Genomic DNA, 25,387 nt, shown 5'->3' with positions numbered 1-25,387 from the left:
CACCTGGCTGGACCCCGGCCGCCGTCTGTGTCCGGCAGGTGCCTGGGACGTTCTCTGCCTCCTGCTCGGTGGTCTGTGAGGCTCTGGGTCTGCAGGCATTTTTTCTCTTTGTTCGTTGATCTGTCCACAGTCCAGTCTTCCTGCTTTTCGGGACACGTGGAAGCCTCTGCTGGCGGCAGCCCCCGCCTATGGCGCTGCTGTGGCCGTGTTGCGCCCGGGTGGTCAGCCAGGCCCTGGCTCCGCCTGCATCCCCGGTGCCCAGAGCCCTGCTTGGATCCGGGGTGTGAGTCTCAAGGGTGCTGGGCTGTGTTTGCTCTGAGTCGTTTCTGCGTGTGGCCCAGTGGCGTTGGACGTCGGGCTTCTCGTCTCCCACTTGTGAAGCTCTGCCACCTCCTGAGGGTCCCCGTGTGTCTCCCGTCCCCGCCTCAGCTCCTTGACCATGCTGGGGGGCTGGGGCTGTGTGCCCTGCTCGGCTGGCTGGTCTGGGGGTCCAGGAGCCTGGTGGGACATGTGGGAAGAGGCGCACCCCCATTTTCCCTGTGCCAGCTCTTCCCTGGGCCCACAGGCCCAAAGCTGACACCTGGGGCCACGCAGCTTTTTGCCCGTTCTTGCCCGTTCTCAGGCCGCAGCTTTTTGCCCATTTTTGCCCGTTCTCAGGCCAGTCCTGGGCCCCACGCTGCTGAGTCCTGCCTGACACCCTGGCCTGGCCTCCAGGAAGCCCTTCCAGGGACGCCCCACTGCTGAGGACGATCAGGGCTGGGGTCAGCTGTGGGTCCAGCTCCGGTGCCCGCCCCTCATCCCCGCTGAGTGGCAGACCAGGCCCCGGTGTGGAAGGGGCCCCACCCCGTTGTGCCCCAGCCCTGCAGTGAGCACGCAGACAGGCCATCATGTTAGCCTCTGCTCGCGGCTGCTGGCCTGTGTCACGGGCCTAACTGTCTTCTTTTTTCTCTTTAATTTACAGCCAGAAAACCTCCAGAAGAACTGGCTTCGGGAGTTTTATCAGGTAAGAGCCGGGCGGCAGCCGGCCCACGCGAGGAAGCACCTCAGGCTGCTGGAGGCCCGGGTTCCCCTGCGGCCTCGCTGTCCTCGGGCGGGGGGAGTTCCCACGGTGGAGGGTCCCCCTGGGAGGGAGGTTTGGGGGAGGGAGAGGGGCTGTGGCCTCGGTGTCCTCGGGGGGGCGGGGGGCACGGCACGGAGGGGAGAGTTCCCACTGCTTCCCACTGCGGGGGTGCAGGGAGGAGTTCCCACCGGAGGGAGGCCCCCTGGGAGGCGGTTCCACGGAGGGGGAGGGGGAGGGCTGCGGCCTCAGTGTCCTGGGGTGGGGGAGAGTTCCCACGGGGGTGGGGCGCAGCGGGGAGAGTTCCCACCAGGGGGGAGGCCCCTGGGAGGGCAGTTCGGGGGAGGGGGAGCGGCTGTGGCCTCGCTGTCCTGGGGGGGATTGGGGTGGGGGTCCCCCTGGGAGGGGTGTCCCCCAGCGGGGGAGGGGTGCCTCCCACTTCCTGGTTCCTCCTCAGAAGCCCCTGCCTTCTTAGATGCCCCTGGATGGGGCTCTGCTCGTCAGCAGGGACCTTCGGGAGGACCTGCGGTGCAGGGTGGGGCAGCAAAGCCCGTGTTCGGCCCCGGGGTCTGGGCAGGATGCATGCTGACGCTGGGCTGGACCGTGGCCAGAGGCTCCAGGCGAGGCCTGACAGGCAAGCCGCTCCTTCCCAGCTCCCCGAGGGCCCCACGTCTGTGCTCAGCTCTCTCCGGGATGTCAGGGTCAGCTCTGCGGTGTCGACAGAGGGCTCTGCTCCTGGAGCCTGTGTTCCCCAGGCGGGTGACGCGTGTGGGACCCCCCGTGGGGCATCTGAGAGGCCACTGGGAACTGCTGGGCAAACGACGTCCTGCTCGGCCAGGGCTGCTGGGGGACTGTGGCACCTGGAGGCTGGCGGGGCCACAGAGCAGGGAGCCGGGCGGGGACAGCATGGCTGACGGCGCGGGGCGCTTCTGCGGTGGGTCTGCGGGGCAGGTGCGGGTGCTTTGATGGCAGGAGGAGGTGCAGGAGTCAGGTGGTCCCAGGCGCTGAGCCTCAGCGGGTCCGCTCCATGTCCTTCTGTGTCTGGGCTGTCCCCTGACTCCTGCCATCCACACTGGCACAGGGGGCAGCTGCTTGTCCAGTCTGCTGGTGTGGGTGGTCCACACCCCCAGATGTACCAGCCACGGTGAAGGCCAGGGAGGGGCAGCAAGTCCTCTCTGGAACCGAGAGGCCCGGGGCCCAGCAGGAAGGGCCTGGGCTGTCGGAGGGGACGATGGTCTTGGCCAAGGGGGACGGGTTCCCACCCGAGGCCCAGGAGGGTGGGGGGCGCGAGGTGCCAGGGGTGCGTCTAGCAGGGCATGGGCCTTGTTCCTGTCACGGGGCATTCCGAGCCCGTCCTTCCCCGCATTTCACCCGCCCAGGTGGGCAGCGGCCTCAGGGTCCCTGGCCGAAGCCTGGCCCGGCTGAGCTGTGGGGTCAGCTTTCGGCAGGCAGCTGGCCCAGTGGGCCGGGCGAGACCCCTTTCCTGGAGAGGTCACCTCGGAGGCGTGCTCAGGCCCCAGCGGCTGCCCGGGCTGACTGTGGAGGGAGAGGCCCGGAGTGCTGGGCCCCGTCTCCACCGTCGGCCTCCGCTCTCCATCACTTTTGTTTGCTTTGCACAGCTGGCCCCGGCAGGTGTGAGACGTGGTGGGAGTATGTTGGGGTGGTGGCGGGTAGTGGCCCTGGGTCCAGGCTCAGAGGGGTCCTGGCGGTGACAGCCCCCTGGGAGCAGGCGGGAGGCGTCCCTTCAGAGCCTCCTGGCCGCACATGCAGCCCGGCGGCTATACCCCGAAGTGGAGCCCAGGGGGCGGGCAGGCATTTCCCTCCAAGTCAGTGTCCGGGCGCCCGCCTCCTCCCCGGAACACACGCCTTGGCCCGGGGACCAGGAGTGTGTGTGCACGGGGTGTGCTCAGCTCTCTGGATGAGAGTGAGGAACTGCGCAGATATGAGGGTAAATAAATGCCCCCCCCCCCCCGGATTCTGCCTCAAGTTTGATGTCAGAGCCTCCCGCCCGACGTCTGTGCGTCCCAAGGAGAAGGTGCCGCCCTCAGCTGGTCACAGGGCTGCGCACGTGTTGACGGCACGTGGGGCGCTGGCTCACACACAGACACGAGAAACGAGCAAGTGGTGACGACTCTTTATTGAGATAATAGATATTTGTTATTTACTGACGAGAGAACCAGTAAGGTGTTAAAACTGGTTCAAAGAAGAGTCCAAAGGGGGAACACCAGCCTCTCCTTTCAGCAATGCCAAAGGGAGGGCTGGCCGGGCACGAGCTGTGCTTCTCTGGACACTGGCGTCCTGCGGTCCTGAATCCTTGCGATGCTGCTGGAGTTCAGAGTTCACGGGACTGTACAACAGCTCGGGGGTCACTAAGGTTGGAAGAACCCAGACGGGGGCAAGGCGCCTCTAGTCTGTTATGCCCATTTGAAAGCCTTTCACAATGTTCCCTGGCAATAATTTAAAAAATAACGTGATGAGTATTGTCTGCTTCCAGCTAACACGGAGCAAGTGAAAAGTGAAAGGCACTCATTTGTGTCCGACTCTTTGCGGCCCCGTGGACTGTAGCCCGCCAGGCTCCTCTGTCCATGGGCTTCTCCAGGCAAGAACACTGGAGTGGGTAGCCATTCCCTTCTCCACGGCATCTTCCCAACCTAGGGATCGAACCTGGGTACACACAGAAACAGGTACCAAATTTCCCGTCCTGTCTTAAACAAATTAAAACCAGAAAATGTGTAAGAAACACTGGTTTTCAGACCTCAGGCAGTGGGCAGGACAGAACAGTGTGGCTGTGGGGATCAGGGGCCAGGCTGTACTGGCCAGTTAAAGCCCGAGAGGATGTCCAGGCTAGTGTCCAGTGAGCTGGAATGCACAATTTGATGTTTACAACCAATAAAAAGAAATGAGCAGGCAGGCGAAGATGCAGGGACATCAGACCCTTCTGCCCATGGGACGGTTAGCGGTTCCCTAGCTGTGCTGACCTCGGGGGCTGCTTCTGATTTTACTGATTCTGTCCGTTGTTTTCTTTTTCACTGTTTTTTTTTTTTTTTTTCCTTTTTCTTGATTACTTTCCATTTAATTTGCTCTTCTATATCTAATTTCTGAAAGTAGAAGATAAGAATTAAAGAATGATCAATTTCAGAAATTTGACATTGGGGAATGGTCACTGAAAATCCTGTAGACAATAAAAAGATAGTAAAGGAATGATCACGAACAACTTTTTGCCAATAAATCTGGACACTTACATGAAAGGAAGATGTTTTTGGAAAAGCAAAGGAAGCTAAGTCGAGAAGAAATAAACGAGCTCTTTATTAAAGCTTTCCTCAACACTGATAAGTTCTGTCAAACATTTAAGCAAGACACACTGACGTTTCTGTCGAGCTTTTCAAGAAGCTTGAAACACGTGACGCTGTGATGCGAGCAGTGGCCTGACAGCAAAGGCGGACAGAGTCGTCTCGGTGAGAACACAGGTCTGTCTCCTGCGTGGAGTAAACGCCCGAGTTCAAGGGACTTCAGCAAGTCAAGCATGTAGAGCTGTTTACGTGTGTAACAATGCATGCAACACACACACAGACGCACGCACACACACGCACACAGATGCACACACGCACACACAGATGCACACATGTGCATACATGCGCACACACACGCACGCACACACACATGTGCACGCATGCACACATGCACATGCACACAGGGATGCGCACATGCATGCCCACACATGTGCGCACACACCCACCTACGCATGCACACACATGCACACACATGCACACGTGCACATGCACACATGCACACACAGATGCACACGTGCACACGCACACATGCACACACAGATGCACACAGATGCACACACGCACGTGCGCACATGCATGTGCATGCGCACACACGCATAGAAACAGCGGCGCATCAAAAAGTTATGCGTGAGCACCAAGGGGCTCAAGCCTGTGTAACGTTCAAAAATTAATAGATAAGATCACCCAAGTCAACCAACTGTGAAGAAAAACTACACCATCATCTCAGCACATGCAGGAAAAGCATTTGCTGAAATTCTATAACCATTTCTGATGAAAGCTTCCGGCAAGCTGAGTGGAAGGAGCTTCTGTAACGAGCACTCGTGCCCCGAGCCTGACGGTGCAGCTCCTGGGAGATGAGATGCTTTCCTGCCGGGACCCTGGACAGGGGCGGGGCGCCGGGCCTGCCTGCAGAATGGTGGTGAAGGTCCTCGTCGTAGGGCCACGGAGGAAGCAGAGTCCTACAGACTAAGGGGAGGAAGCCGGCCTGCATCTGGGCAGAAGGCGTGACGGGCTCTTTGGGAAGCTGTGAGGAGCGCACAGAAGTGTGAGTGTTACCTGATGTAAGTGAATGTAGTCAGTGTGCAGCACACAGGGCGCTGTGAGAACACCTTTATATTAAATGTGAACATACACAGCAGCACCAGAATGAAATAGTGGCTGCACATCTGATGAAACACATCAATGTCTGTGCTCGAGCTGGATTTAAAAAAGGCACAGAAACCAGAGATCAGATTGCCAACATCCGCTTTATCATCGAGAAAGCAAGCGAGTTCCAGAAAAGCACCCACTTCTGCTTTATTGACTACGCCAAAGCCTTTGACTGTGTGGATCACATTAAACTGTGGAAAATTCTTCAAGAGATAGGAATACCAGGACACCTGACCTACCTCTTGAGAAACCTGTATGCAGGTCAAGAAGCAGCAGTTAGAACTGGACATGGAACACTGGACTGGTTCCGAATCGGGAAAGGAGTAAGTCAAGACTGTATATTGTCACCCTGCTTATTTAACTTCTATGCAGAATACATCATACGAAATGCCGGGCTGGATGAAGCACAAGCTGGAATCAAGATTGCCGGGAGAAATATCAGTAACCTCAGAAATGCAGGTGACACCACCCTTATGGCAGAGAGTGAAGAGGAACTAAAGAGCCTCTTGATGAAAGTGAGAGGAGAGTGAAAAAGTTGGCTTAAAACTCAACATTCAGAAAACTAAGATCATGGCATCTGGTCCCATCACTTCATGGCAAATAGACAGGGAAACAGTGGGAACAGTGTCAGACTTTATTTTTGGGGCTCCAAAATCACTGCAGATGGTGACTGCAGCCATGAAATTAAAAGACACTTACTCCTTAGCAGAAAAGCTATGAACAACCTAGACCACATATTAAAAAGCAGAGACATTACTTTGCCAACAAAGGTCCATCTAGTCAAGGCTATGGTTTTTCCAGTGGTCATGAATGGATGTGAGAGTTGGACTGTGAAGAAAGCTGAGCGCCGAAGAATTGATGCTTTTGAACTGTGGTGTTGGAGAAGACTCTTGAGAGTCCCTTGGACTGCAAGGAGATCAAACCAGTCCATCCTAAAGGAAATCAGTCCTGAATATTCATTGGAAGGACTGATGCCAAAGCTGAAACTCCAACACTTTGGCCACCTGATGCAAAGAGCTGACTCATTGGAAAAGACTGATGCTTGGAAAGATGGAAGGTGGGAGGAGAAGGGGGTGACTGAGGATGAGCTGGTTGGATGTCATCACCGACTCAATGGACATGAGTTTGAGTAAACTCCGGGAGTTGCTGATGGATAGGAAGGCCTGGCGTCCTGCAGTCCAGGGGTTCGCAAAGAGTCGGACACGACTGAGTGACTGAACTGAGCTAAATGTCTATGCAGCGACGAGAGCAATCAAGAAAGGCCCGAGGCAGCAGGGAGGTGTTCCTCTCCAGGGAGACCAGAGGCAGGGTCCCCGCTGCTCTCTTCGTCAGCCTCTGAGAAGCCAGGCTCGTGCTCTGGCCTGCTGGTGTGGTGTGTGAGACAGGAGGGAGGCGCCCCTGCGGGATGGGGGCTGGCAGGGAGGCAGGGGCTGGGCAGTGCCCTGTGCCCTCTGCGTGGGCCCCTCCGCACCCGCCGCTCTCTGCTCTGGGCTCGGCCTGAGTCTGCAGCTGCCCCCAGTGCCCAGCCTCCTTCGTGTCGGGGTGCGAGGTCCTCCTGCAGACCCGCCAAGCCCGCAATGGGCTGCTGACGCCGCTAGTCTGTACTGTGGCCGCGGATGGCAGCCCGCCCTCATGGCGTGTGAAGAGGGCACACTTCCCGGGGGCCCACGGGGGCCTGATGACAACCCTCACTGGCCTTGAGGAGCTGCTTGCTTGCCGGGTCAGCGTGGTCACGTGTAACAGTGCAGCCGGGCGGGGATCAGGTGTGCCATCTGCCTCACACGCCCCGAGGCGCCCGTGAGTGCCCGGCGCACACGAGCATCCTATCCCGGCCCTTGGACCCCCACCCCACCCCAGCTAGAGCTGTGGCTCCCTTTCTGCCTCTGATACGGAGAGAGGTGGGTGCTCCCTGGGAGCCCAGTGACCTGGTGGCACCGGTATGTCCAGGCTTCCCTTCTGATACGGAGAGAGGTGGGCCCCCCGAGGCGGATCCTGGGGGGGCTCACTCACGCCCATGGGCGCCCTCCGCAAGGTGGATCCTGGCGGGGGCTGGCTTACGCCCATGGGCCCCCCCAGAGGTGGATCCTGGGGTGGGGCTCACTCACGCCCATGGGGCTGCTGTGGTCAGAGGCTGTATGGGGTGCTCTCGGCAGCCTTTTGGCCCGTGGTCAGCGTGTGCATCCCCCCAAAACTGGAAACCACCCTGAGGAAGCGGGTGGCTTCAGGGAGGAGGTTCTAGGGCTGAGATCAGGAAGCTGTGGCCGCCAGCTGGCCCCGGGGTCCGCGGGGAGAGCCAGGAGGCAGGGGGCACCCCGTCGGCTCGGGACCTGCTTCCATCCTGCGTGCCCCTCGGCGGGAAAGGTGCTTCTTAAATGAAAATCAAGTCATTCTTAGAGACCTCTGATGTCCCAAGCAACAGGCTGTATTAAGAGCGGGCCAAGCTCCGTATTTCTGCCCCTTTGGAAGGAGCAGCCTTGTGTCTGTCTGTCTGGATCTGGGGTAAAGCCACGGTTCGCCTGCTGGACGCTGCTTCAGCTTTGCGGTCGGCGGTCAGGCACACTTGTGGGTGCCCAGGGCCAACGGCCGCACGAGAAATCCTCCAGCCCCAAGGACTCGGAGCGGGCCTCCTGCCCACACGGGGCCCGGGAGCCACCCTCGCTGCTTGGACGGCCAGGCCCCCCGCCTGCTGGCGAGCTCGCGGAGCCTCATGCTGCCCTGGGTGCTGGCCGGCAGCGGCTGTGGGGCCTGGGCTCTGGGAGCGCGTCCGGTCGGGGCTGCCAGGAGCTGAGTCTGGGCCTTCTCGGGGGGCAGGCCCCCGCCTCCCCCACACCGTCCTGGCTCAGCCCTGTGGCAGAGGGCGGGCGGCTGGGCATCCAGAGGACCCCTGCCTCCCAGGCTGAGGGTCACAGATGTCTCTGCAGGGTGTTTTCAGGCGTAGCTGGTAAATAGCAATCTTGCCTCCGGAGAAATTCCTTTGTCCCTTTTCGCTCCTTATCTCGGCTCTCCGGCCTGTGCTGGGTTGTCTGTAGGGTGTAATTCCTTTTTAGGTAACTCAGATACTTCTCTCTGGAGCAGGCCTAACAAGGCCTGGCTGCTGCTATTTTTAGCGGGCCGGGCAGCTCTGCGTGTCCTGGAGACCAGGGCCGCCCTCTCCTCACCACCTGCACAGCGTCAGGACAGGGCCTGGTTTTGTTTGGCTGCGTGGTGTGTTTTTGTTTTTATTTTTAATTCCCTCAGCTTTTCCTTGCCAAAATCTCTAATTCACTCTTTTCCAAAATATTTTCCTGAGCCTTCCTAGGAAAGAACCCGCGTGTTCCTATCAGCTGCCTGTTTCTCCCCTAGAGTTCGCAGGATAGAGTTCGCAGAGGCTCCTTTTTTCGGTAAAGGATGTTGGCCCAGCGCGTGTGCAGATGTGGGCAGGATGGGAGCCCAGTTAGAGCCCAAGCTGCGGAGGCCCCGACCCTGACCTCCGGGGCCAGGAATCCCCTGCCCGTCCAGCTCCTGCTTCTCTGAGCTCCTTCCCACCAGTCGTGGCCTGAACCACCGCCCACGGACTTTCCTGTCCGTCCTCAAGACAGCCGTGCCATCCTCCCCGAAGGGCTCTCCATCTAGGCTCCTTTCCGGAGGCAGAGGAGGCCTGCAGCTCTGACCTCAGCGGCCCAGAGAGCTCCAGGCCGGCCCTCTCACTCCTAGTCCCGGGGTCCCCCAGGTGACAGCTGGTCCTGCCCCCGCGGCATTTGTCATGGTGTTGAACTGGCACACCGTCCGGTGCTTACTCTGCGTCCGCCCTGAGCACAGTGAGTGAGCAAGGCAGGCACGTGAGGAAGGGGGCGCTCAGGGAGCCTGAGGCAGCGGCGCTTGCTGCTGTTCAGTCGCTCAGTCGGGTCCGACTCTTTGCGACCCCATGGACTGCAGCACGCCAGGCCTCCCTGTCCTCCACTATGTCCCAGAGTTTACTCAAACTCATGTCCATTGAGTCGGTGATGCCATCCAACCATCTCATCCTCTATCGTCCCCTTCTCCTCCCACCTTCAATCTTTCCCAGCCATCAGGGTCTTTTCCAATGAGTCAGCTCTTCGCATCAGGTAGCCAAAGTATGGAGTTTCAGCTTTGGCATCAGTCCTTCCAATGAATATTCAGGACTGATCTCCTTAAGGATGGACTGGTTTGATCTCCTTGCAGTCCAAGGGACTCTCAGGAGTCTTCTCCAACACCACAGCTCAAAAGCATCCATTCATCGGCGCTCAGCCTTCTTTATGGTCCAGCTCTCACATCCATACATGACCACTGGGAAAACCATAGCTTTGACTAGATGGTTTGTTGGCAAAATGATGCCTCTGCTTTTTATTACACTGTCTAGGTTTGTCATAGCTTTTCTTCCAAGGAGCAAGCGTCTTTTAATTCATGGCTGCAGTCAGTATCCACAGTGACTTTGGAGCCCAGAAAACAAAATCTGTCACTGCTTCCACTTTCCCCTTCTATTCACCATTAAGTGATGGGATCAGATGCCATGATCTTAGATTTTTGAGTGTTGAGTTTCAAGCCGCTTTTTTAAATCTCCTCTTTCACCTTCATCAAGAGGTTCTTTAGTTCCTCTTCACTCTCTGCCATTAAAGTGGTATCATCTGCACATCTGAAGTTGTTGATATTTCTCCTGACAATTTTGATTCCAGTTTGTGCTTCATCCAGCCCGGCCTTTCACATGATGTACTCTGCACAAGTTAAATAAGCAGGGTGTCAATATACAGCCTTGTTGTATTCCTTTCCCAATTTTAAACTACTCAGTTGTTCTATATCTGGTTCTAATCATTGCTTCTTGACCTGCATACACGTTTCTCAGGAAACAGGTAAGGTGGTCTGGTACTCCATCTCTTTAAGAATTTTCCACAGTTTGTTGTGATACACACAGTCAAAGGCTTTAGCATAGTCAGTGAAGCAGAAGTAGATGTTTTTCTGGAATTGCCTTGCTTTCTCCATGATCCAGTGAATGTTGGCAATTTGACCTCTTGGTCCTCTGCCTCTTCGAAACCCAGCTTGAACACCTGGAAGTTCTCAGTTCACATACTGTTACAGCCGAGCTTGAAGGAGTGTAACCTTACTAGCATGTGAAATGAGTGCAATTATACAGTGGTTTGAACATTCTTTGGCATTGCCTTTCTTTGGCATTGAAATGAAAATTGACGTTTTCTAGGCCTGTGGCCACAGCTGAGTTTTCCAAATTTGCTAACATATTGAGTGCAGCACTTTCACGGCATCATCTTTTAGGATTTTAAATAGCTGAGCTAGAATTCTATCGCCTCCACTAGCTTTGTTCGTAGTGATGCTTCCTAAGGTCCACTTAACTTCACACTCCAGAATGTCTGGCTCTAGGTGAGTGACCGCACTATTATGGTCATCCAGGTCATTAGACGTTCCTTGTATGGTTCTCCTGAGTATTCTTGCCACCTCTTCTCAACCTCTTCTTCTCCTGTTAGGTCCTGCCTGTTTCTATTCTTCACTGTGCCTGTTCTTACATGAAGTGTTCGCTTGGTATCTCCAATTTTCTTGAAGCGACCTCTGGTGTTTCCCATTCTGTAGTTTTCCTCTGTTTCTTTGCTTTGATCACTGAGGAAGACTTCCTTATCTCTGCTTGCTGTTCTCTGAAACTCTGCATTCAAATGGGTGTGAGTGCATCTCCTTTGCCTTTCCTTTCTCTTCTCTCCTCAGCTGTTTGCAGAGCGCCCTCAGACGACCATTTTGTTTTTATGTATTTCTTTTTCTTGGGGATGGTTTCAGTTGCCGCCTCCTGTACAAATTACGAACCCCATCCATAGTTCTCCAGGTACTGTGTCTACCGTATCTAATGCCTTGAATCTATCTGTCTCCTCCAGCGTATAGACATATGGGGTTTGATTTAGATCACACCTGGATGGCCTAGTGGTTTTCCCTACTTTGTTCAGTTGAAGCCTGAATTTTGCAATGCGGAGATGATGATCTGAGCCCTAGTGAGCTCCCGGTCTTGTCTTTGCTGACCGTATGGAGCTTCTCCATCTTCGACTGTGATCCCTGAAAGGCCAGGCAGCAGCCTGTGGTTTGTTCTGTGGCCTGCGACGGCCTTTCCTGCCGAGTGGGCCGCAGGAGAGGGTGCGCCCCACGGCCGTGTCCTGGGCCCTGCCAGGGCACTGTCCACACGCGTGTGTGTGCGTGCACTCGTGTGTGCGTTCCCGTCACTGGCGTGTGCACGTGTGCATCTGCCTCCCGAGCCGTCTGTGGTCGTCCTGTGCCCGTCGTCCTCTGGAGCCCCCGCCGCTCCCTGAGGCGCCTCCCGGCCCCTGGGGCTCAGGCGCCAGCAGGGCCTCGTCTCGCGGGGCCTTCCGTGGCGGGCGCTCTGCTCTGCGCTGTCTGGCGCGGCCGCCACTGTCCACGGTGGCCGGGCAGCCCTGCCGCTCAGCGTGGGCCCAGGCCACCAGCGTTCGGTGTGGCCGTCGGCACGCTGGGCTTGGGGCCTGCCCCGTGTTGTCTGTGTTACGTGTACACCTTCTGGGCTGTCGCTTTATTTCCCCATTTCGGCTTTCTTTTGGATTACTTCTCTTCTTCTTTCGCGTTCCATTTGAAATCGTTTACGTTCCTGTTTTCCTGGCAGCTGTGGGTTTTGAGTCCCCTGCCTCTGGTTGACATCCTGCTCCTTCATGTGCCACATGGACGCGCTGGGACCGTGTAGCTCTCCGAGCAACATGTGCTGTCCCTCCGCCTGCACTGGGGGCTCCAGCCGGCGGCTTATGGTTGCTGTAAACTATGAGTTATAGTTGCTACTTTAAGGGTCAGCACCCCGTCCCTTCCCCCCACCTTAGCCGGTCCAACCTGCCGCCTGGCCTGGGGTCAGGCTCCCGGGGCGGCCTCACCCCCTCGCACGGCCCCCACACCTGCCCAGCGGCGTTGCCTCGAAGCTGCCGGCCGTGGGGCCTGAGTCTGCACTGGTCCCCCGGTCAGCGTCTGCCCAGCCTGCTCTAGTGGAGCTCCACACGGGCTCACGGGGACAGAGCCCACCTGAGTTTACTCGTGAAAACGTTTGAAGGACGGTTGGCTGAGTTGTGTGATTCTTGGCTTATACTTACTCGCATTGAGGATGTGAGCCAGAGCGTCCTTTTTATAAAAGGTGGTTCTGCCACTGCTCCACTTAGACATTAGTTCTGGTGTGGGTGTCGGCGGTTCTGGTGTGGGTCTCTGGTTCTGATGTGAGTGTTGGTGGTTCTGGTGTGGGTCTCTGGCTCTGGTGTGGGTCTCTGGCTCTGGTGTGGGTCTCTGGTTCTGGTGTGGGTCTCTGGCTCTGGTGTGGGTCTCTGGCTCTGGTGTGGGTCTCGGTGGCTGTTTCCTGGAGGCCTGGAGGACTGTGTCTTTCGCTGGGGCGTGTCTGGGAGTCCGTTGCTCTGGGGTGATTCCTTCTGGTGCTCAGGCGCCCCTCAGTGTGGTTCAGCTCCCCTGCCTTGGGAGGCTTCCCTGGGCCCCCAAGTTTAGATGTGAGTTTAGATGTGAGCTCCGGGCCCTGCCTCGCTCTCTCCCCTGGGGACCGGGGTGCAGGGCTCCCCGCCTGCCCTTGCCACACCCGCCCCCGCCCCGCCCCTGCCCTCTTCCTGAGGCTCTTTTCACTTTCTTGGGTTTTAGTGGCCTGTGCGGCCCTTGCTGAACTTTCCTCGAAGTTGATCCTCCCTCGGGCGCTCTGAAACGTGCTCTTCTCTTCTGGGACGATTTTGTCCTTTTCCCCATTTCTGTCCTGTGGTTGATCCCGTCTCTCTTTCGGGTTTCTTCTCCCCTCGGCGCCTGTTTGGATGTTCAGCTCTGTCTGCATGGGGCTCGCAGCTCTGGGTTGCTCTGTGCCTCTGTCGAGGGCGGGCCTCTTCCTGGGGGTGCTCTTGCCTCTCGGGCCGCAGCCCTGCAGGGACGTGCCCTCCCTCTGCCCGCCCCCAGCGGCCTCTGTGCAGGTCGTGTTCCTGGCCTCACAGCACCCTCTTCTGTCCGTCAGGCAAAGCTGTACCGCCTGCTGTGGGCGAGGGGGTGCCTCCTCTGCGTCTCAGAGCGCCCGACTGCCCCCTGCTCCCCGGCTCACATTCCCACTGCAGCTGGCCCGTCCTCCTTGTGGCCCTGCTCTGCAGAAGCGGGGCCTCCTGGCGCCCTGCAGCCAGGCCCGTGGACCCTGCTGGGCTGAGTGTTTCCTGCCATCTGCAGCCGCCTCGGGCCTTCCCTGCCCAGGGTTGGAGTGTGACTGCGCCGTGTGGACTGGTCACCAGGCTGCCGTTAGATCCAGAAGCTGTGAGCCCAGCGACCTACACCCCTCCCCCCGCCCCTCACCTTTTCTGCTCTGTTTCTCCGGGCTGCTTCGATTCCGTTTGGATTGAAAGTTGGTTTGGGTTTTCGCGTGGGGGCCTCTCTGTACCCGCTTCTCAGCCGGAAGCTCTGGGTTCCCATGTGGCCGCGCAGAGTCTAGTCCCGGGGGCTCCCCTCCATTTCTTGGCTTGACGTTTCCCTGAGCGGGGCTTGCCCTCCCGTTTCCCCAGAGACGCAGGAGGGAAGGAGGGCTTCATTCTCTTCATCCACTGGTTTTCAGAGGGGTGTCCTGACTCCACTCTGACTGACATGTGGGGGGAGGTTAGTGTCGTCATGAACTCATGGATCTAAGTGTGTGTGTGAGTGTGTGAGTGTGTGTGTGTGAGTGTGTGTAGCCTGTCCTGGGTGAACCGGGAGTGCTGGTTAAACTCTGATGTGGCATCAGGCTCCTCTCCCACTTCCTGCAGGGCCCCCCAAACCCCCCTGACACCCCCCCACCCCGATGCTCCTTGTGGGGCCAGGCTCCTCTGAACCTGCTCTCTCCCCCGAGCCCCGTTCCTAGCTGTGCGTTCGTCCCCAGCCTGCCCAGGGAGAGCCTCTGTGGACCCCGTGTGGCCTCTGGCGTGGAGGGTGTGTGGTCTGCAATCTGCGGAGACGGGCGTGGCGGCTGCTCTCCCGACGCGTGGGGCCCCTCTCGCAGGCGTCTGTCTCTTCCCTCCCCGAACGCGTGGTGGTGAGGACCTGTCACTTCAGCACCTTCGTTCTCAGGAGAGACGTGCCTCTGTCTCCTCCTGTCCACTCCCGCGTGAGCTCATCCGGCGCCTCATCGTGGGTTTTGAAGCACCCTCTCCCCTCCTCTGTGTGGAGGGGTCTCCCCACTGGACCCTGAGGCGGGTGTGCCGGGCATGCGGGCCACTGGGGGCTCCCCGACGTGTGGAGGGGCGCAGGTGGGCTATTTTTGGATCCTTCATTTTTTCGACTCTGACCTGGGATCAGAGTCAAGTGTTTGAGGAGTTTGATGTCATGTGAATAGTGAATTCTGTGCCTTAAAAGGCCACTTCAGTTCAGACCACGACAGAGTGAGTGGTCTCGTGAGGGAGACGCGTGCGGGCATGAAGGCGGGCAGCAAATCCCCGCCCAGAGGGACGCGCCCGGCCCGAGGCGGCTGCTTGAGGGGTCACGTCCTGGGCTCCCTGAGTCGCCGCGGGGCGTCCTGGAAAGCGTCGCTCGGCCCTCCCTGGGGACTTGGGTGTGGTTGTTGCCAGACTCTGGTGACCCACAGCCTCTGTGCACCTCGTGGCAGTGTGACCTGCAGGAGCCCACGTGAGAGCCCTGCCCGTCTCTGGGGTCCCTTCTGCCCTTCCCGCCCCCGGACTGGAGCTGGGCCTGAGCTGCAGGGCAAGGGGGACTGGGCCCAGAGGACGCAGCCCTGAGTGGGGTCATGAGCGGCCAGCTTCCTCGGGATGACCTGTGCGTGTCCATGCCCTCCCCGTCTGTGCAGCTCCCGGCGACCAGGGGGAGCCGCTCGGGGGGACCCTGGGCCCCTCGTGAAGGTCTGCCTTGTGTGCTGTCCCAGGTGGCAGCCGCGGCGGGGACAGCCGTGCACACCACGCAGCTTTTGGTGGCTTTCACGTGACTCTGCTGTCCCGTCACTCGTTCCTGGGCCTGAGGCCAGGCCGTCTGGTGACCCGACCCAGGCTGCCCCGGGCCCAGAAGCCAGCCCGCAGCCTGCCCTGGTTGTGGAGGTGGTCTGCTGCCCGAGTGCCTGGGTCCCTGCCCGGCTGTGGGGTGTTGGGTGAGGCGCCCACTGGGAGGCGTGCTGCCTGTTTCCTTGAGCCCTGAGGCTGGAGTCCAGGTATGGGGGGGTCCAGGCAGGCCTGTGTTGAGGAGGCAGTGAAAGCACCCGGGTGAACATCCTGTACCCTGCTCAGACGGAACGCAGGTGCGAGCCAGGTGTCACCGCGTGCCCTTCCCTGAGGGCACGCCCGGGTCTGGGCACACTCCCTGAAGCTGGACGTGCCACCCACCATCTCAGGTCAGGGGGCAGCTGCTGCCGAGCGAGGCTTCCTTCTGCCCCTGCCTGGCACTCTGCGCTCCGCTCCAGGGCCTGGCCCCACGTCCCTTCCCCCTGGCCGGCTCTCTGGTCAGCTGGTTGAGCCCCAGGTGCGGCCCCTTCCTGTCGGGGACCTACCTCACTGCCCTGTGCCCAGAGGAGCCGTGTCTCAGCCCGTTGACCACAGCCCATCTGCCCACGGCTCGCTGACCTCTGGGCAGGACGTGGTGGCCGAGGCTGGGTGCAGGCGGTGTGGGAAGCAACACTGTGGCCCTGGGGTGGGTCGCCTGCTGTGGGCGGCCTGCCTCTGGGATGGTGGGCGGGGGAAGCCAGGGTGGCTCCGGGGCTCGGTGGGCGCTGCACCAAGGGTAGAGCAGAGCGGAGGACGGGCGGGGCGCGGGCGTGGATGGCTGGGGCCCTGCTCTTCCCCAGCGCCGGCCTCGCTGTCTGTCCCAGCCACCCTGCCCTGGCTGCTGCCTCGTGGACGTCCTGGCACTGCTGCCCACTCCCCAGCTGTGGGCGCCCCAGGGGGTGGGGCCACGACCTCCGGGTCCCCCCGTGAGCCCGTGTGGGTCCACACCTGCCCCGGTGACCTGAGGGTCGCTCCCGACGCCCAGCCCGTTTCAGGTCCCAGGGGAGAGGCGGGTCTGGGCCGTCGCCCGAGTCAGGACTCTGTGCGGGGAGGGCTGCAGGGCGGCCGCGCCGCTGGACGGCTCCCTCTCAGGACAGCTCCCCCTCAGGAAGGCTCTCCCCCTCAGGCTGGCTCCCCGACTCAGGACGGCTGTCCCTCAGGACGGCTCCCCCTCAGAATGGCCCTCCCTCAGGACGGCTCCCCCTCAGGACGGCTCTCCCTCAGGACGGCTCCCCCTCAGGATGGCTCCCCCTCAGGACGGCTCCCCCACTCAGGACGGCTCTCCCCCCCTCAGGACGGCTCCCCCTCAGGACGACTCCGCCTCAGGACAGCTCCCCACCTCAGGACGGCTCCCCCACTCAGGACGGCACTCCCCCCCTCAGGACGGCTCCCCCTCAGGACGACTCCCCCTCAGGACGGCTCCCCTACTCAGGATGGCTCCCCCACTCAGGACAGCTCCCCCTTAAGGACGACTCCCCACCTCAGGACGGCTCCCCACCTCAGGACGGCTCCCCCACTCAGGACAGCTCCCCCTTAAGGACGGCTCCCCCCTCAGGACGGCCCTCTTGTACTCCTGGCAGAGCCCCCAGGCTGCAAGGCTGCAGCTCCGAGGAGAGCTCCGTGGTCGAGGTTGAATGACAGGCGGGAGGCGCGGCTGGGCGCCGCCTCGGGGCCAGTCTGGTTGGCGCCCGGAGTGGACCCTGGTGACCAGGGAGATGCTGCAGGCCCGGCCCCGGGGGCTGGGCTGAGCCAGGCCCGGGGCAGTGGGCCCGCCGGCTCTGCTGCCTGCCACTGCGTGGCTGCTCCCAGTTCCGCTGACCGCTGCAGCGTGTCCACCTCGCCAGGGGGTGGGCTGGGGTTCAAGTGCGAGTGGGCGTGAGGCAGCGCCCGCCCTCGCGGCCACCTCTGCTCCTCCGGTGCTGTGTTAGTCGCTCAGTTGAGTCTGACTGTCTGTGGCCCCGTGGACTGAGGCCCGCCAGGCTCCTGTGTCTGTGGGATGTGGGTCGCCATTCGCTTCTCCAGGGGATCCTCCCGACCCAGGGATTGAACCCAGGTCTCCCGCATTGCAGGCAGGTTCTTCACTCTCTGAGCCACCAGGAAAGCCCTGCTGCCTCCTAGATGGTGGGAAACATGCACACACGTGTGCACAGCCCCGACACACACATACGACATGCGTGCACCCACACCCCCGCGGGGCCACAGCAGTGTCAGGACGGCTGTCCTCTGGGCCCTGCCCGCTGCTCTGTGGCCGACACAGGACCTCCCGCCATGGCGGGGACACCAGCGTTCCTGAGAGACCAGGAGCTCCCTGAGCCTCAGCACGGGGCCCGGGGGTGGGGCCGCCCTGACGCCTGCCTCTCCTCCACAGGTGGTGCACGCTCACAGGCCGCACTTCCTGGCCCTGCACTGCCAGGAGTTCGGAGGGAAGAACTATGAAGCGTCCATGTCGCACGTGGACAAGTTTGTCAAGTAAGTCTGGGGGCAGCTGCCTGGCCTCCGCCTCCTCCTGGGGCGAGGTGGGTGTGGCTGGGGGCGAGGGGCACAGCCCCACCTGAGGGCCAGGCCCGGGGCTGGGGCGCCTTGCCAAAGAGAGGGCATGGCCCGGGGGTGGGGGTGGGGGAGCAGTGGGATGGCTGTGCCCCAGGGTTAAAGGCCACGGCACCTGTGGGCTCAGAAACGTCAGCCCCAGGTCCAGGCCGAGATTCCGTCATGTGGCCTGATGGCTGTGAGCCACCTGCTGCTGCTAAGAGCAAACAGATGGACGGACCGATGGACAGATGGACTGGGTGTCCACTCAGAAGCTCACAGCTTGTTGGCCGCAGTGGGATGGGCACAGAGCGCCATCGTCCATGGGAGGCGCGCCCTGTGGCTCTGTGGGAGTCAGCCCTACCCAGAGCCGCCCGGGGACAGGGACTCGGACCTGGGAGCTGAACGCGGGGGTGGGCAGGAGCGGGCCCGACGGCAGGCGCCTCTCTGCTCTGTGTCCCCCAGGGTGGGCGCCGCCCCCGACCTGGACTCCAGGCACCGTGACAGCTCCCGCTGGTGGAGGGGGCGGTGGTGCTTCTGAGGCAGCTGTGGGGGGTGGGCATTGGGCCAGGGGGCGTCCAGCCTGGGGCCCACCCCGAGGCCGAGTCCCGCAGCTGTCACTGGCCTCAGTTTCCCTGTGGACGCTCATAAGTCACTCATGTTTTCAGCTGTCACATTGTGGGGTCATTTGTTAAAAAACAGATTTTTAAAAACTACCAAGTTTTCCCCAAATAACCTATAACTTAAAGCAATTTCAACCAAAATGTCTTCTTAGCGCTGAAACTAATACTAGAGTCACCGTAGAGGAGCAAGGGTCAGGGCTCGCCACAGTGATTCCGCAGCACAGTGAGGCCCCCCGTGTGTGGGGGCAGGGCGGCCCCCCGTGGGCTGTGCAGGAGCCCGCACGTCGCCCCCGGCTGCGGCCAGTGGCAGGTGGCTCGGGAGCGCACCGCGGGGTCCTGGGCCAGGAAGCCGTGAGCCTGGGTCCCCGCCCTGCCCTGGTCCCCCCACCCCGCCTTGGCCGAGTTCCAGTTGACCCAGAGCGAGGTCGAGAGGCCTCAGGGTGGTCCGATGGTCCGAGGGTGAAATGCAGGAGAGCATCAGGGCAGAGGCTTCTTCAGAAGGTGTGCAGGTCCAGCAGAGGAAAGACAGGCACGCTGGGCCGTGGTGACGTGAAAGTCTTCAGCAAAAGGCGCTGTAAACAAAGTCAGAGTTCAGCCACACTTGGGAAAAGATACCTGCAGTGTACTTGACTGACAAAATTGTCAGTGTTTAACTATCTAAAGAACTCTAACAGGTCCACGAGACGAGAACACTGGGGAAGCCGGGCATTCAGAGACAGGCAGACGCGGCTGCAGGGCCTCGCCTCCATGCTCACGCGCCACATGCTCCCGGTCCCCTGCTATCCTCCTGCTGGCGTCAGAGACGCGTCATTCCTGCCCAAGTTGTGCGTAACACGCGTGTGGCTGTTTTTGCTCTGACCCAGTCAGCTATGTTTTTCAAAGGTTAAAAAGGGCAGGAACGTGTCCCCTGTGTGGCCACCTGTCGCTCCCGGGGCACGGCCTTGTCTGCACGGTCAGCTTTCTCTCCGCACCATCTTCCTTCGACCTGAGAACGTTAACATGTATCTCAGCACAAGTTGCTGCTCATCAGTTATCTCAGCTTTTGTTTGTCTGAAGAAAGCCTTTGTCTTCGTTTTTGAAAGGCGTTTCTGTTGGAAACAGAATTCTGGCCTGTCCGCTTTCCCCTTCAGTGCTGTAAGGGTGCTACCCCCTTGTCCTCTGTGCGGCCTTGTCCCTGAGCAGAATGGGCCGTTGTTCTGGTCTTCATCTTCTGTGGATAGTGCATCTTTTCCCCCAACACCAAGTTTGTCTTTCTAGCTGGTGTGTAGCAACTCGATTGTTTTGCTTTAGTTTGATTTTCTTTGTGTTTCTTTTGCTTGCAGTCCTTTGAGCTTTTCCAACCCGTAGGTTCATAATTTTACTGAAATTTCAGGAAAGCCTGTGGGTTGTTCCTTCCTTTCTCTTTGTTCTCAGACTCCCACTTCTGATGTTAGACTGTCACGCTGTCTCTACAGCTGTTTCAGATTTTTTCAGTTCATATTTTTCTTCTTTGTTTCAGTTTGGATAGTCCTGTCTTATAGTCACTAATCTATGCTCTCTTTTTTTACATCTCCATCTGGTCTTATGTCCATTCAGTGAATTTACTTCTGGTGCTGCAGTTGGGGCTCTAGAAGTACCATTTATGTCCATGTTTTCCTTACCTCTCTGCACGTTTTCCTTTAAATCTTCGGTGATATTTATAGTAGCTCTTTCAAATTTCCTTTCAGTGAATTGCATCACTTTTGTCCTTTCAGGGTCCGTTTCTGTTGACTTTCTTGTGGAGCATGGGTCCCGTTTGCCGCTTCTCGGCATGCTGATCTTGCAGGCTGTCATGCCTGCATCCCGCCTGTGCCCGCAGGCACGCTGGGGCTTGTCTGGCAGGTGGCCGGGGCTCGGGCACTAGTCTGACCCCCTCAAGGCTGGTCCTCTCGGCCCTCCTCCCCACTCCTTCCTGCCTCTTCACTTCTCAGAGCTGGAACCCCCTTCTCCCCACCCCCGGGTGGAGGGCCAGTGGGTCACACGGCAGCCGTGTCACCTTCCCTTGCCGGGCAGTGTTGGGGTGCAGCCCTCGGGGGGTCAGGCACCCCCATCTGTCCAGAGCCATCGCAGACCCCAGGGGTGCGTGGCGGCTGCACTCCAGGCACGTCTTAGAGATGGGCCTCCCCCTCCCGCTTCCTTCCCCATTCCCCGTGGTTTCCAGGCGGCCGTTCCTGCCCCCATAAGCGCTCCTGTGGGACAGGGAGCGCCTGCGTGACGTGTGTGAAGACGTCCCTCTTCCTTCCAGGGAGCTGCTCTCCAGCGACGCGATGAAGGAGTACAACCGGGCACGGGTCTACCTGGATGAGAACTACAAGTCGCAGGAGCACTTCACGGTAAGCGTGCTCCGCCTCGGCACGGGGCGGGCCGTGCGTGGGTTCCACGTGACGGTGGGGGCACCACAGACACCAGCCCCCACTGGCGTGACGGCCAGGGATGTGCTGGGTGCGGAAACAGGTGGGCGTCTCGGGGCAGCAGAGCTGGGCAGCTCTGGGTGGCTGTTTCTGCTTCCGGGGTCTGCATCTGGTGGAGAGGGGTATCAGTCAGCTCGTCAGGGGACGGGGCCTTGTTTCTCGGGCACAGACGCCGTGGCCTCAGCAGGGAGGGAGTGCCCGCTGTCTGTCCACCTGTCTCTCTCACACAGCCCTATGGAAGTTTTCTGTAGCTTTTTGAAATGCTCAGTTGTCGAATTCTCTGTGGTCTGCTTGGAGTCACCTGCCGTGCCGTGCTGATGCAATAACTGCACTCCTGCAGCCAGATGCTTGGTGGGGTGAGGAATGGTTCACGGTGGAGGCGCCTGGGGGCTAAGAGAGCTCCACTGTAGTCTTGCCTCATCCCTGGAGGTTTATCTCAAAAAGGGGTTTCTCAATTTGCAACGGAAAGCAGAAACCTGCATCAGAGCATTCCCATCACTCAGCATCTTCCCTGGAGGAGTGACCGTCGTGCAGACGGTTGTATGTAAGGAAGATCATGAAAAATTATTTGCCAGTGAAAACTGGAAGTAATTTTAAGTACCCAGAATTAGACATTTTCACAATGTGGACGAGCCACCTGGCTGAATAATCTGCAGCCGCTACAGATGACACGCCCAGAAGACCCTGCCTTCCGGTTGGGCGTTGAGGTGTCGAGGCCACGCCCCTCCTGTTCTTCCGGGACCGTCGGAGCCTCGGCCTCCCACGCCCGCCTTTCCCTCTCTTGTCCAGTACACTGATGGCGCGATCATGACAGGGCCATCCTGCTTGGTTTCAGCCCGGGAAGGCACTCGAGGTGGCGCTTCCTTGGGCAAGACTGACCCCACGCCGGACGCCAGCCCGGACATGGGACAGCCCGGGTCTGAGGTCCCCGAGGCTGTGTCCCGGGGTCCCCGGGACCGGACAGGGTCTGGAGACGAGGCCGGAGGCCGGACCTGCCCAAGGCGTGTGGGGGCCCTGCTCCCTGCCTGCTTCACCCCACGGGCTGTGGCCTGCTCCCTCCCAGCGCCGCCATCAGCAGCCGTGGTCCTGCGTGGCTGTGTCTCCCGGGCGGGAATGCCCGCAGGGCTCCACACCCCGGTCCGGACCTCCCTCTGGACGTGCTGCCTCGGGGGAGGCGTGCATTTGGCAGGAACGGTCTGAGATGAAGGCCTGCCGGGCCCTGGCCCTGCGTGCCGTCCACCACCCCCTCACAGTCGTGCGTGGAGCCACCTTTGCCCGGCCCTCTGCCGTCCTGGTGGAGGGGCCTCTGTGCCCCTGCGGTTCTGGGCACGGCTGGGCAGCCATGTGGCCACCCCCTCGCCCCAGCCTGCTGGCCTCTGCCTGTCAGAGGGAGAGAAATTTAATTTTTACAAGATTAATTGCATTGGAGTAATATTTTTAGCTGAGTGTGGTTCAAATAATAGGCCATTAATTGAAAAAGGAAATTGAAATGAATTTATCTTGTACATAAATGCTGTCACAGGTATTAATAGGGATCAGAAAATAGTAGCCTGTTCCCAGAAAGGGGGTGAACCTGCAGCTGCCCCTGGTGATGAGCACGAGGTAGGGGCCCCAGAGCCCGCAGCAACAGTAAGGGGCGGGCTCTGGTTGGGGGGTGCAGCCTCTCAGCAGGGGACTGCAGGTCCTGGTCTTTACCAGGAGGTGGCAGCAGAGCAGCACTTCTCATTCCAGCTGGAGCTGCTGGAAGCGCGGATTTTAGACTTAAAATGATAACGCTAAATTCTGTCTGCTCCCAAAGACCATCCTGAGTGGCCGCTCACTGAAGAAGGTGGCTCATGTGGTCCACTCGGGCCTGAGGAGACAGAGCGTCCCCCACTGGCCGTCCTGGGCGGCTCCGATCCCTCTGACCTGCCCACTGGCCAGGCCCCGCCTGCCTGTTCTCTTTTGGGAGGTCTGCTCCTTCTGAGGTGCCCCAGCCTCCCACCTGCCCGTCCTGCTCCTGAGAACTCGCTGACTGTCCTCACAGGCTGACAGCCCGGCCCCTGGGTGGACGCAGCCATGCGTGAGCTGGACGGGCTGGCTGGAGCTCACAGGCTGGCCCAGCCCCCTGGCCCCTGGACCCCCGCCTCGGGCTGCGGACACCTTGCTGGGCTGTGTTGGCCTTCTGCCCTCTGCGTCTGCCCCTTGGATCTAGAGTCTGGGAGCAGCAGGTCTGTCCCTGAGCGGGCCGGGCCTGGACCTGCTTCAGCACCTACCAGCTGCTCGGCAGACTGTCTGAGAGGGTGGGCGGGGCCCGGATCTCAGTGGGCGGCCTTGCGCGCCTGGAAGACCGCTGGTTGGGTGGGTTTCCCCGGTGCTGGGGGTCTGAGCCTGGGGCCTCCCCTTTGGAGTCGGGGAGATGGAAGGCTCATGCATAGTTCGGGAGGTGGGGGCTGGTATGAGATGGAAGCCATGGGCAATGGAGTAAGACCCCACAAGGAAGGGGCTGCCCCCCAGGTGCCTGCCCTCCCTGGCCCTGATCCCCGCCCCGGTCTCCCTGAGCGGACGTGGGTGTCTCTGTGCCCAGGGGTCTGGAGAGGGCGCTGCTCTGGGCGGGGAGGGGGCTGTGCAACTGACCCCATGCTGGACGGCTTCGCCCCAGTGTTTTCCGTGGTGCAGTGGAAAGCGCCCTGGGTTTCCTGGCCAACTTCCACACCCGACACCCTGGTGGTTTTGTGTTTGTCCAGAAGAGCCAGGATGGCCCAGTTTCATCCCCCATGAGGCTCAGACGCTGGCTCTGTCCCCTCCACACCAGGTACGCCGTCAGGGGACCCCGGGAGCCCCTTGCACTGTGACTGGGGGGCCCTGAGGCCCTGCCCACCAGCTCCCTGCTCCCAGAGCCCCTCCTGGGGCAGCTCCCGGGCCCTGGCACCTCCTGCTGGGGACAAGCCTGGTGGGGGCTGCGAGGCGTGGGGTGAAGCCTGTGGCCACATGCCTGGCGGGTCCTCAGCTGCGCCTGCAGGGCGTTGGCAGATGCAGGAGACGGGGCGGGCAGGGATGACCCTCCTGGCCTGTGGCAGCCCCACCCAGTGCAGGCGCCGAGGCCAGGCTCCCGAGGGCTCTGCGCCCAGCTTTGACGAACACAGCATTGCCCTAGAGCACGGAGGTTCTGACTTCCCCTCAAATCTCTGGAAGTGGGTTCCATGTGGACCGATGGGTCAGCGTGCTGGCCCCTGCCTCCCGAGTCCCTGGGCTGCGCGGCTGCACCTGGAAGATGGAGGCAGTGCTGCCCACAGCCTGGCTGGCCCCCCGCTCCCCCCACCAGCTTCCATCATCCCCACCGGCCTGGACCCTGGAAAGAAGCTCCTGGGCTTCGTGGGTGGGCGAGAGTGTGGCCAGGCCCAGTCCCAGAGACATGGACTCGCAGTCCTGGGGGTCTCCTGGGACTGGGCCCTGTTGGCAGGGGGACATTGGAGAAGGGCTGTCTCAGGTCCCCCCAGGAAGCCCCCTCCCTCCCGGCTGATGCTGTGCTGTGCAACCCGCCTCCCCCGGTCACTGGGCGAGCAGCCCCTGACGGCCTGACTATGTTTCTTCCTCGTGGTCAGACCAGGAGGCCCAGGTCAGGCCCTGGCGTCCGGGGTTGGGGGTCTGTTCACACCGAGGGGTCCCTTCCTGCCCTGGGGGGCCTGCCGTGCTCCCACTGGTGGCTGGTGTCCACTCTGGTGGCTCCTGGGCCCAGGGTGCCTGGGCAGCAGGTCACCAACAAACCGGCTCCTTCCTCTCCCCTCAGCGCCGTGTTGGGGGGCTTCTTCTGCTCCTCACTGGGGGCGCACAGGCCTCAAGGGTCCGCACTAGCCCCGTGGTCTCCTCCAGTAGGGTCTGGGCCTGTCCTCCAGCCCAGGGCACCTGGAGGGCGCCTGCTGGAGGGGGTGGGGTGGCACCGGCTCTTTTCCTCCCTGCCCCCCACCCCCTGGCCTGATGCCCGCTCCTTCCAAGGGTTCACCCTGCTCTGCAGCCTCTTCCTGTCTGCTCTCCTGGATAAGACTTTGGGGGAGATTTACGCAAATTGATGGCATTGGCTGCAGCTCTTTGGTCCGAGGAAGGGCAGAAAGGCACCGGCCTCTCGGATGCAGGACGGCCTGCGTTAGCCCCTTCGGCCCCGCCTCTTGCCCCGCCCGCAGGTCCAGACAGGCCTGATAAAGTGAGGGAAGCAAGATTGGTTTTCCGAGGGCGCGGGGCCCTCGGCGCTCAGCTAAATCACGGCTGCCGGCCTCGGGGGCGGGGGCGGCCGCTCCCCCTGCGGCCAGGCAGCCCCGCGGGACGCGGTGATGTGCCGCCCAGCAGCGGC

General features: G+C 60.4%; 1 protein-coding gene across 2 annotated transcripts in view; it reads left to right on the top strand.

Annotated features, from left to right (window-relative positions):
* Positions 1 to 25,387, top strand: part of INPP5A (inositol polyphosphate-5-phosphatase A) — a 144,644-nt gene that overhangs the window by 51,512 nt on the left and 67,745 nt on the right. For both annotated transcript variants that reach the window (XM_027529437.1, XM_027529438.1), the window contains exons 2-4: positions 962 to 1,003; positions 17,851 to 17,951; positions 20,895 to 20,982. In XM_027529437.1, coding sequence (XP_027385238.1) covers positions 962 to 1,003; positions 17,851 to 17,951; positions 20,895 to 20,982 — 231 coding nt within the window. The remainder of the gene's footprint in view (positions 1 to 961; positions 1,004 to 17,850; positions 17,952 to 20,894; positions 20,983 to 25,387) is intronic.

Source organism: Bos indicus x Bos taurus, chromosome 26 (assembly GCF_003369695.1).
Source record: "Bos indicus x Bos taurus breed Angus x Brahman F1 hybrid chromosome 26, Bos_hybrid_MaternalHap_v2.0, whole genome shotgun sequence".
Lineage (NCBI taxonomy): Eukaryota > Metazoa > Chordata > Mammalia > Artiodactyla > Bovidae > Bos > Bos indicus x Bos taurus.
This window is presented reverse-complemented; position numbering and strand designations above follow the sequence as displayed.